Genomic DNA, 12977 nt, shown 5'->3' on the forward strand with positions numbered 1-12977 from the left:
AGGATTAATTAACATGGCTCCTCTCAATGCTCGAAGACAACAGTTGAATTCAAACATATTTCTAAATGGTCCACTCGGAAAGGGAGAGGAATGCGCTAGTCTTCCCTTGCTCGCCAGTCAAACCTTGACATCTAACCTGATCTTAGCGTTAATGGCCATCCCGCACCTGATGAGTTAAATGGAGTATTAAGTGCTTTAGTGTTTAGTACAGAAGAAACACAAAATACTATGCATGTTTCTACCATTGAATAACATTTAAATGCAGAGTCAGCTGGTTTTGTCTGAGTCTAATTAAGTATTTTGATAGTATCAAATGTAGTATTGCCCTTACCTCCGATATATAGCATGTTGTAACTGAAGTCTGTTTTGCCCAAGATTCCTTTAAGCCGAAGCCTGTTTTGCCAGATCCAGAATGCACCATTTCAGCCTGATTTTAGCACGATCATTTTTATGTAAGCAGCCCCTTAAAACAATTAGCGTCTGAGAAAACGTATAAAGTGAACACAACAACCAACACCATGACAACGATGCTTCACAATGCCCTGATAGAAAGACTAGCAAATTTTATTTTTCTGAACCCCTCCACCATTAGAAGTACAGAAGTACAATAGAAGTAATATTACAAACATGGCTAAACAAGAGAGATTGTATTTGTGCATTGTGCATTGATCCAATGCCACAATATAGACACACATCATAAGAGACAAAAATATTGTGTACTCTGAACCCAGCATTAAAGGTTGAATCAGGTACTTTAAGGTTTTTCTGGCTGTTCCAGTCATTAGTCCTCTCTACACTCTCTCTGCCTTTCTCTTAGACCACCCACCTTGCTGTCTATCACTCTTCTCTCCAGCTGTGGCCTGCCCATTTGTGTTACTTTGTTTCTTTGTAGCTGAGGTCAGAAATACCCCCAACCCCCTTCTCTCTCTCATTTTCCCCGTTCTCCCTCTAACTCTCTCCAGTAACTCCCCAACAAAGGCTCAAAATGGCCTTTGTGCCTGATGCAGGTGTCCAGGGCCATGAAAGGACTCAGGCTGGGAGAGGGGTCCATTCCCCCAAACACCCACCTGTAGGAAAAGCCTGACCCAGATGAGTGACTTGTATGAGTTTCAAAACGCTTTCTGGCTGTCAGCTGGTTTCATTGATGATGCTTGTGTTGGTGGAATGCGTTCATTTAGCTGGCGGGGATGATTTGGTTACGCTTCTGTTGGAGAAGAGTGGCCGAAGTTAAAAGGTCACAGATGTTACTGAAGTATTACAACTTCATTCTTGGATCTAACAGGATGTCAACCAGACACATTATTATACAGTAAATTGGCAGCATTGGGCTGGGTAGCCCCCCTAACTGAGAAACCTCCAAAATCTAGGTTTGTGTAGCTCTACAAGTTTTCAATTTTGAACATACAGACGTGCTTAAATGTATAGGTACCCTTACAGCTCATTGAAAAAAATGCTTCATTCCTCCTGAAGAGTGATGAAATTAAAAGCTTTTGTATCATTTATCCTTGCATGCCTTTGGTATTCATAGAATAAAGCTAAGAAGCTGTGGAAAGAGATGAATTATTGCTTATTCTACAAAGACATTTTTAAATGGCCTGGACACATTTGTTGGTTCCCCTTAGAAAGTATAGATATAATTCAAACTAATTTGTTTCCTTAAATAGTATCACACATGTATCCAATGTTGTAGTCATTCAGACTATTTAAATGGAGAAAAGTATTCACTGTGCTGTTTGGTTGCATTGTGTGCCCCACACTGAACATGGACCAGAGAAAGAATAGAGTTGTCTGAGGAGCTCAGAAAGAAAACCCCATATTGAACAGAAGGTGCAATGGTAGAAAAAGTACCAAGGATAACTGCCAAACAGATACAAGCTGAACTCCAAGGTGAAGGTACATCAGTTTCTGATCGCACCATCCGTCGCAATTTGAGCAAAAGTGGGCTCCAAGGAAGAAGACCCAGGAGGACTCCACTTTTTAGAGAAAAACATAAAAAAGCCAGACTGGAATTAGCTAAAATTCATAATGACAAGCCACAATCCTTCTGGGAGAATGTCCTTTTGAAAGATGAGTAACAAACTGGAGCTTTTTGGCAAGTCAAATCAGCTCTATGTTCCCAGACAAAAAAATCTTTCAAAGAATTTAACAGCATACATACACTGGAACATGGAGGAGCCTCGGTTAGGTTTGGGGCTGCCTTGCTGCATCTGGCACAGGGTGCCTTGAATCTGTGTAGGGCACAATGAAATCTCAAGGCATTCTGGAGCGAAACGTACTGCCCGGTGTCAGAAAGCTCTGTCTCAGTCGCAGGTCATGGGTCCTCCAGCAAGATAATGACCCAACACACAGATAAAGAATGGATAGGAACAAAACATTGGACTATTCTGAAGTGTCCTTCTATGAGTCCTGATCTGAATCCTGTCGCACATCTACATTTACATTTTACATTTAGTCATTTAGCAGACGCTTTTATCCAAAGCGACTTACAGATGAATAAACATTGGAAGCAATTATAACAACAAAATACATAAGTGCATCAAACTAGTCCATTAAAGCCTAGCACAGTATAAAAAGCTAAGAATAGTGAGGTTTTTTTTTATAAAGAAGGAAAGGGAAGAGAATTAGGAAAAATCAATCAGCGACGTGTTGACGGAAGAGATGTGTTTTTAGGCGTTTTTTTAAAGATGGCAACCGAGTCTGCTGATCTTGTAGCAGCTGGTAGATCATTCCACCAATGTGGAACAGATCCAGAGAAGGTACGGGAGAGTGACTTTTTTCCTTTTTGGGATGGTACCACTAGTCGTTGTTCCTTTGCAGACCGCAGTGATCTGGCAGGAACATAGATCTGCATTAGCGATTGGAGATACGATGGTGCAGATCCGGTGTTGGTCTTGTAGGCCAGGAGCAAAGCTTTGAACTGGAGAAAGCTTTTGAACATCTATGAAAAGAGCTGAAACTTTCAGTCTGGAGAAGGCACCCATCAAACCTGAGAGGAAGAGTGGGTCAAACTAAAGGTTTGTGCAACAAAATATTAGGTTGGGGTCCCATCATTTTTGTCCATGACATTTTTAATGATTTTATTTTTTTTAATATTATGTAATAATGTAATAAAAAAATCTAAATCAAAGTCTAATTTCTATTAAATATGAAATAAACAATGGTTGATGCCAATTACTTTTGTCAGTTTAAAGTTGTTTCGGAGAAAATTGTGCACTTTTATGGAGGGGTACCAACAAATTTAAGCATGTCTGTACATTTCAGAATTAATAATAACAGTGTTTAGAAATACCATATTAAAATGCACAGTACACAAACATATATTGTGCAAACACAATCTTTTATTTTGATTGGTTTGACATCCCTAATTTAATTAGTGCAATTAACTAAAGTTAAAAGAATATGACAATTGTGCTTTTTTAACACCTTTACGAAGAATTATATTCCCAAAAGGTGTGTTCTGTTTCTAAGCGACAGGACCAGCAGTTCAAGCTGGGTTTTCTCAAAGGGTCTAGATGGAGACATTATGGTCCCTGCTTTTCTGATGTAACAAGTCAAAACCATCATGCATTAAATCTGCAAATGCAAACATTGATTTAAGCTTCTGTCAATAATGTTTGCACAGCAAATTACCTGTTTTATGAAGCACTACAGCAACCATAACAAGCCCTGGTTTCTAAACAACTTTAAGCAGCAAATATTTAGAGTAAAAGTACATTTAATATCGCATGTCATGTTTTAAACTACATTGAAAATGTGCACACTTCGCCATAAAGACCTTTTCGTTTGGCTTTGCTATCTCATCTCACCATTACAAATGTTTACATTTCATTTACCTGATGCAATTACCCAAGGTGAGTTTATTTCCGGGGGGAATGTTCTTACTCAAGGTATCCAATTATGAGAGAGCGTGACTGGAGTCCCTCGTGCAGGGGGGGCTGTCGTAAAAACCCAGCATGTTTGTGATCTAGAATGGTCTTGGTAGAGGGAAGGGGCCAGGAAAAGGGGTAACACCACTTTAATAAAAGGCCATGAGACTTCAATCTTAGCACTGGATAGTCACAACTTTGACCTTCTTACACACATGCAGTTTCGTTCCTGTCAAAACAACATCTTGTGGTTGTTTTGATTTACATAATTGAGGGAAAGTGAGTTTGTCTTTAGTAGCGAGAACAAATTCATGTTGACTTTAAATAGTAACAAACAGCGTAATTGCAGTCTGCTGGAGTTACCTCAGAGCCACACTAAAAATGAGCCTTATCATTCTCCACTTCGCTGGATATTGAATTTGTTTGTCAAAGCCTTAGAATTTGACATTTTCCAAAATCAGAAATGACTGTCTAACTTCACACTGTCAGATTTTGCCTTTCTAATAATAACTGATGGTGAGTTTCCCTCCGAAAAGTTGTGCTTGGAAGTGAGCCTTATTTGTGTCACTATTTATTTCAATTTCATCTCTTAACATGAATATGGATTTTATGCTTAGCTCATAAATCAATCTTGATTCAGTCGCCGTAATCCGCCCTGCTACCGGTCTGCGAACATCAACCTGAATTAGCCAGTCTGCTCAGCCTCACCGCACAATTAGTTCTATCAAGAATGAAAGCTTTAATCAATGGCTGGCTTGTCCTTCACAGAGCCCTGTGGCTACAGCTCAGATGGCCTACATGAACATAATCACATGCTGTTGGACGTAACACCCTTCTTTAACTGCGGCTTACCAAGCCTGCGCATTATCCAAGTGGCAACTTTTGATAAGACAAAAAAATGCTGCAAACAGAAAGACGGTAGCCAAGTCCTCTGGGCGTGACTGTAGCGTATGTGTGTGTGTGTGTGTGTGTGTGTGTGTGTGTGTGTGTAGCTGGCTCTGTCGTAGCAGTACCTGGGAGCCCCAAAGCAGTCTGTCTCATTGATTCAGTTGGGCTTAAATGTCACTCACAACAGAGTCTTGGCAGCCCAAGAGACCGCGGCAAACTCCAAGCAACAATAGGGAAAGAAAATGACATTGGTGTTCCTCGAAAACAACCGTTCACTCTGCTGTGACAAAGAGGGAAGAATATGTTTGAAAATCAATTCACCTTATGTTGTAATCCAACATAAATTAGCTGAAACAATTTACTTATGAGCTGTCAACAAATGTGTCTGAAGGCTTGAGTTTAAATGTATATGCTATGAAGACTGAACATGTCTCTTCAATTTAGATACAACCCATTATCAAAATTAAAGCTTTGCAGTTTGTCAATACCTTATTTAATAGTGCCATTTTATTAATAACACACATTCCCAGCTATCAAACAGACTTATACTAAAATGTGGTCATTTAAATGTAAGGTTTACGATCTCAGGGGAATTTGGTAGTTCCTTACAATTAACAAAATGGTTGTTTTCTAGTTGTCTGTTTTATGTATGTAATATGCAGATATTCACAACCAAATACTTTCATTTAAATAATATATTAATTGTTATAAATGTTTTGCATCACAGCTGTTGTAAATTGATTACCTGTAGCATTTTACTTTTATTTTCATTAACATTCGGCCAACAAACTCCCAAGTATCCGCCTCCGTCGCTTTGACCCGCCAGCCTGACAAGCGGGTCTGTATACAGCGCCACCATGGCAGCAGGATCAGATGGCTGCTTGTCGGAACTGGATTACTTATCCCTGTTGCAAGTCTTGTCTATGGTGTATTGTGTACATTTTTTCTCCTCACCTTCCCCATGTTATGCTTTATCTTCTTCTAAAAATACATTTCGTTGCACTGTACTTGTATGTGTGTAATGACAATAAATTAAATCCAATCCAATGAATCCAAGTATCTATTTTTAAAAGAGGTGAGTTTATGAAGCAATTTCTCTCAGGTTTTTCCTTTTTGCTCTTTAAAATGGCTTTAGCTTTAAGGACTAACTACATGACAAAATAAAAACTTGTATTGTTAAAAAGATTTAGATCATAAGTCAAATATTCCTACTCACAAGCTACAAAACTAATGCGAACATACCATCTCATCAAACTGTGTCTTCAAAACAAGTTGCTATTTTTATAGAAACTTGTTTTTATTGCATTTCCAATTGGAGCAATTTAACAACAAATGTTGCCATGGTGGGTTGTAACAGATAAACAAAGGATTTTACCTTTGGAGTAAGGAAATCCAGTTGAGCGTCACAGTTGATTGCCTGTAGTCCGCAAGTATCACATTTTCAGGAGAGACTACCCTTGAGCGATTTTTCCCTATTGTGCATAGCCGGACAAAAGAGGTGTTCTTCAACACACAACATGTTAAAAGATCTGTATGTCGGCAGGCATCATGTGGGAGTCAGTAAAATTGATGATTTCTAACATTACAAATAAATGTCATCACCATTGAGGATGCAAACGCCCATTGAAACTTAAGTGTTAATTTAATCAATAAATGTATTTATTTATTTAGCTACATTAAAACCCTGCTTGAAGTAAAGCTTTCTTATCAGCAAAATGTGGTCTTACCCTCTATGTATTTGATATATTTCCTAGCCTATGACTATACTGATTAAATAATTATACAAACCCATTGAGTTATTGAAATGCAGCTGCTGAAAAAAAGGAGACTACTTCTATTTTCCCACTTCCTGAATATTCTATAATGAATTTCCTTTAGTCATGTTCCTTCATTTCATAATTTATCTAACATACTGGTGTGTGGCCGACACCTTTAAACATCCGCTGAATTTTAGTGGCCAGAAAATGTAATGTGATACTGTACCTGCCAACACTAGGCTGCAATTACATTATTCATCTTTAATATATGAATCCATAATTCCTGTTCCTGCAATTCATGATTAAGATGATGGTTGATCATGACATTCATAAGACAAATTATTTTATTCTTGTCACATGGAAGACAGAACTACATTAAGGCAGAAATATTACATACGTTGTTATGTTAAGAAAAATGAAACCATCCGACAAAACATTCAGCAGGCTCAGTCATGCCTAAAACTACAAAAAAAGCTTTAGATCAAAACTAAACTATTCTATCACAAGTCGCTTTAAGGATGCAGGCCAGTGTCTTGCATTAAAAAACTCGCTTACTGCTTTCTTTGATCGCAAGTGCATGGTTGTTTATCACAGGTCATGTTTTTTGTTCCCTGGCACTGGGTTATTCCAGAATGACCCATAATGATGAAAAATAAGAAGTCTGTTTGGTGTGACAAACTGTTTTGCGAAAAACCACCCTTACATATTCCTGTCACTGTTTCAAGATCTGATTGTGACTCATTTCGCGAGATTCAGTTCATGTTGGCCCTTGGTGCCTTGCTCAAGGGACCAAGGGCCAACCTTCTGATCACAACCTTCTGATCACTAGCCCAACACTCTAACCCCAAGGCCACAATGGACGTATTTGAAAAAGAAATATGTCAACAGCTAGCATAAAAAGTAAAAGGTAAATGACATGGAAAGATATCAAACAAGTGTGCTCCAAAAACATACCCTGCGCAGGTTTAACAGTTTAACTTGAGTTTAATACTCAAACTGTAGTCTTAACCTAATAAGTAAGTGAACAGACCATGCGAATCAAATATATAATTCTCGTAACCAACAGTCAAAACTGTGCGAGTTTGTTGGAAAATAGGCCTCTCAGTGGAGGAAAAATCTTACCGCGTGCCTTTTCCCCCACGATGAACACAAACATTTCTAGAGAGCAAATGAGTATCTTCACAAGGGGTGCAGTGAGAATTCTGAAGACTTTGTAAAACTGCTCGAAACAACTACATTCGCGAGCCATCTCATAATCCTCAAACCTGGCAGAATAGACGTCGTTGCTATATCACGTTGGAATAGACATAGTCCAACTTGTTCTTTTTAGCTTCTGTACCTTAACGGCGGTGTGTTTCGTATCCGTGCACAGACGGTCATTTTGAGACGATCCCTAAAGCGGCAGTCCTTTTAAAGTTACCGCTGAGCGTGCTGTGGGGTGAGATAGGCTGTAAAGAAAGAAGCTTCGCCTTGTGTTCGATTGTGCCCGTGGTGCTGCTGGAGAGTTCACTCATCGTTTGCAAGCTCCAGCCAAAACGGACCACGAACCTTTTCGTTTTTTTGAATTTTATTTATTTCATCCAATCATCGGATAAACATTCTTCAAAACAAGATGTAACTCATCGCCGAACGTTTCTTTACCAGCCTTACTCCAATAAGCCTTCGCGTTTTAAAGAGCCGGGATGAACACCAGATGGCTGTTTTACTGATGGAAGTTACAGTGGCGAACGGTTTTAACTATGGTATGCCGATGTGATCTTTTATTTGATCCTTTGCCCTTGGTTATGGATACATGATTTTAGGAATATCGGCAATTCCAAGGTTTTAGAAGGAATCGGCGGCGATCGAAGAGGGAATTTTGCACAGCAAAGCGAACTACAGGGGATTTAAATCGCTTTGCTCCGGGAGACGAAGAGAAGCAGGAAGAAAATTCATGTTGCGATTCTCTCCTTGACATAAAAACATTTGGGATTGCAGAATGAGCAAGGGAAGACCTAAGAGGAATATCATTCAGAAGAAATACGTGAGTATTGATCGTTTGCAGGTGACCTTAAGTTTGTTCGATGTCTGCGCTTGTGTCGGTGTAGTAAATGCGTAAACTTTGATCGCGAATGGCTCTTGTTGTCTGTAGACTGTGTTTTAAAAACATCGCTTGGTCGCACTGTATTAGACCCAAACGCATTCGATGGGATCTTCTAGGATTATCTATATAGTTCCGTATATTTTTTTCATGTTCTTAGTATCCTTATTAAAGGTAGCGTTTGCTTTCCACTACAGATAACTCGACGACATATTGTACATCTCAACACTGGACGTGTTTTGTGTGGATTGTTGTTTGGGCAATACAATGATATTCTTATTAGCATGGCTTTGTTTGCTCTTAAGTGCTCCCTGTCCCAAAGACGCGAGGACAGCCATATCGTCCTTTCTTTTATTCCGGCATTTCGTTTCCCAAACCGAATACCACGTTCAGCTGCAGGACTACGGGTTATTTACCGCAACTATAAACTATTTGGCATCTTTGATTTGTTTATCTTTCATGTAACTCGCTCTTCTTGTGGCGTAAAGCAAGTGTGGGCACGGGACTCTTATGTTTTCAAATCAACCGGATAAGCAAAGCATTTCCTTGCCAGTGACGACTGAAAGGCTCTATATTGCTACTAGCACACGTTAAGTCCGTTTACTTTAAAGAAAGTAGCTTGTCATTCCTTTATTGACATGTTTGTGTAGTCTCTAGGCGAAGGAAAGCATTTTGCGTTGTCGTTACGCTGTGCTTTTATTCAACCCGTTTCTCTTTTTACCTTTCTTCACCTTGAGGAGGATCTGAGCGTTTATATTGCACGAACGCCCCGCATCTCAACCACTTACGATATTGCACGACGACTTCCATTAAGTGCATTGGATGTCGTTTTAAAGTGCCATGTGTGTATATATGTATATATATCCAGTCGCATTGCAGAGGTTAGCCTGCGAAATAAAGCGACCATTTTACTGTCTCGGCTACGACGTGTCGCTTAACCGGCGAATTTGCGATGCAGCTGAGATGAGGGACACAACACATCTTGAACTTTTCTGGCCGGTGATTTACACTCCTCGGGAGTTGAATTAAGCAAGGTTAGCAAAACAAAAGCCCGAGACGAACCTGGTATAAGTTTAACCCCTCAAGAACTGAATGGCTCTCTACGCGACTTTGCCGGGGTCTTTACCTGCGACTGACGCGGAGTTTCACCGCTCTTCACACTACTGGTGTTGTTTCTTTGACCGGTCACGGTGTTGATTTCGTTTCTTCTCAGACTGAGCCGTCCCTGAGAAATGATTTCCCGCCGCGGGCGAACGAAAGGGTTAGCTCGTGCAGCCAATTTTGTCTGCCGCGTGAAGCAGCCTCGTCACGTGCCCCCGTATTTAACTTTCTCCACAGTCACATCGGAGAAGAGCTCCTTCTAGTAGCAGGTTCCGTGTTTCAGTTTAAATCTACGTTTAAAGCAACTTTGTTGTCTTTTAGGTCGTCAGCAACAGGTTAAAGTAAGTGAAACGAAGCTGAGGGCATAGGTTATGATGACGCAATACGGGGGCCGTTTCCACGCAAAGTATCTGCAGCGCTTGACGCGGCGTTTTCCGCACAGGATTTGGAAACTGTCTATGGTGGCTACATTTTAACATCTCAATGATAAGTAGACCACAGTGGTGTGATACAATGTTTTATTTGTAAGATAACAAATAATCCTGGAAAGTAAGACATCCAGAGTAGGAGAAATTGTTAGAGCAATACAATATTTTAGCTATGCTTTGCTTAAAAAATTCGAAGTGTCATAAAGATGATGCTCTATATAGAGTGCTACGTCAATATATTTTTACAATTCTTATTCTGCGCTCAACGCTTTTGTATGGGAACCCTGTATGCTTTTATATTCTGATTTTGAAACAAATACGATCAATGTATTCACTGGTAGGGAACATGTGAAGCGAAAGTGACCTGTTTGTCAGTTATGGTGAACCACACCTGAAATGGGACCTCTGCATTTAACCCATCCAGAGAGTAGTGAACACACGTACACCCAGAGCAGTGGGCAGCTATCACTGCAGCGCCGGGGAGCTAGTAGGGGTAAGGTGCCTTGCTCAAGGGCACCTCAGTTGTTACCTGCCGGCCCTGAGAATCGAACTGGTAACTTTCTGGTCACGAGTCCAACTCTCTAACCGTTAGGTCACGACTGCCATGTTAAAATTGGATTGTGTATGGTACTGTTCCATAGTGTCATGACCACACATCCATATGCTTTTAGTATCAGAGTTGAAGTTTCTATGGTGTGTGAAGTGGACCTGAACTGAACCCAAACATGGCTGTTCGTGTCACATCTGTGCTGTGGGGGGCAGCTGTGGTAAATCTGGTCAGACAAAACAACAAAAACAACCTCGACGACTCCGTCCCCCAGGCCTGCACAACTCTTGGCCCTTTGGATTCTGGCTCCCCTTAATTAGCGTAAACAATTATACATGCTTGGCTTAACCATATCCCCTGGAACATGAGGAAGTGCAAAGGATATTCATTTGCCTTTTGTCTCTTTTTCTCTTCATTCTCCTTCACATGTGATGTGAATATTATTCAAATTAATTTAGTTGATATTGAGTGGGAGAAAAAAAATATGATAATAGATGTTAATAAGAACCAATAAGGTAATACAATTAGACCTCTGATTGATAGACGCGTGGGTGAAGAAGTTACATGTTTTTTTCCAGACAAACTCCTTTAATGACTTTTCTCAACAAACTGGTTCTGATACGGTGCAAGAGCTTCTTTGTATCATCATTTTTGAGACCTGTTTTCTAAGTAAAGAGTTATGCCAGTTTGTTATTGAACTTTGTCTAATGAATGCAGTTAGAGCTTTCATTTGTGTTCTTGTTCTCTTGAAGTGAACATGGCACATGGTGGGGGGACAGGGGGTTGTGGGGGCTATGCTTTTTCCCTAGTTTTCCTTAACCCCCGCCCCTCTCTCTTGCTGCGGGCCCAGCTGGGGTCGGGCCCTGATTCATAGACATGTGGTGGGATAGGCACAGCTGCTGTAGGAGCCTTTACAAATGTAAAGAAGCTGTCAGTGTTTGTTTCATCAGGCGTACAACTGATGAGGACCAAGTTTGAAAAATCCACTGCAGTGTGCGGCGCACAAAAAACCCTGGAAACAGAAATAGAGAGCAGGGCCAAGGCTCACCGAGCCCTCCCTATGACCCCTTCCCCCGTTCCGAGGCCTCCAGCTTTACAATGTAAATGTGGGCACCTTGTCCATTTGTGAAGAGAAAGCCATGAGGCTGTGTGTGTGTGTGTGTGTGCGCGCGTGTGTGAGATTGAATGTTTGTGTTTTAGCGCCTGCCGTTAGCGCCAACGCGCTTCGCTGAACTCTGTGTTTTAATGCAAATGTTTTTCATAATGTTCTTTTATTTTCAAGCGTGTGACATGACAAAATTCATGAAGCAGACTTCAGAACGTCAGCTGTTGTAAAAGGTCTGATTCAATTTAGAGAGGTAGAGAGGGGCTGTATTGAGCTAGGTACCTGACCTAGAAGACTTGACTATCTCAGAGATGGCATTTTTAACATGAAACGAACATTGGATGGGATCTCTATTGGCCTTGCACTAGATATTACAGAAATTAATTTACTTCTAAATTGTGACAATTACGCTATTATATTGGAGTGGCCCAAAATAGAACAAAATCAAGGAAACAACGTGAACAAATCTGTTTTGTCAAATTTTTTTTGGCCACAAATAGGGTATAATACATTTGAGAGAATCTTATTTATTAATTTAAAGCAATACAGTAGCTTTCATTGTATGCTTTTATAAACAAACAAAAATGTCATATTTGACAGCTTCATGAATATAATACTGTAATATATTTTCAAAACATAAGCACACATATATGGCATATTACGCAAAACCGAATGTAGTTTTATCGGAGGCTTCTTAATGTACTTTGACTATAAAATGCCAAGTCACTTGGAAGGGGAGATGCTGGCAGTAATGGCTCTCACGCAGAGGATTTCTTGAAGCAGTTTTCTGCAGTCCACAGTCAAAAGACAAAGCTCTGCCTTACCACACCATTGTATCACAGGTTTGGCACATTATGCAAGGTGACCTTTTGCTTCTTGCCCTTTGCTGCCATAAGCGATTTGACATGCATAAACACCAGGCTCCTTGGTTGATGTGTGAATGCTTGCACAGGACACACTACAACAAAGACAAAAATGCACAGCTGGTTACATACTGTATGTGGATGCACCTATGTCACGCGAGGAATTTGGTCCACTGACATAAAAACAGGTGCAGTAATGCCTCGAGAAGTGTTATGGCATAATTGTTGGCCTCAAAAGGAATGTTCTCCCTGCCTGCCACCATTCCTCTACCTTGTACTTTGGATCATGATGATATAAGAGAACAGAATATCAGATTAAGATAGTTTCTATGTGTGGTGAGA

General features: G+C 40.2%; 1 protein-coding gene across 1 annotated transcript in view; it reads left to right on the forward strand.

The window, feature by feature from the left end:
- Positions 1-7948: 7948 nt before the first annotated feature.
- jarid2b (jumonji and AT-rich interaction domain containing 2b) overlaps positions 7949-12977 on the forward strand; it is a 92409-nt gene continuing 87380 nt past the window's right edge. Inside the window, exon 1 of the mRNA XM_079484851.1 lies at positions 7949-8534. Within this exon, the coding sequence (XP_079340977.1) occupies positions 8490-8534 (45 nt within the window). The 5' untranslated portion in view covers positions 7949-8489. The remainder of the gene's footprint in view (positions 8535-12977) is intronic.

This window comes from Barbatula barbatula, assembly GCF_947034865.1.
Source record: "Barbatula barbatula genome assembly, chromosome: 21".
NCBI classification, from domain to species: Eukaryota; Metazoa; Chordata; class Actinopteri; order Cypriniformes; family Nemacheilidae; genus Barbatula; species Barbatula barbatula.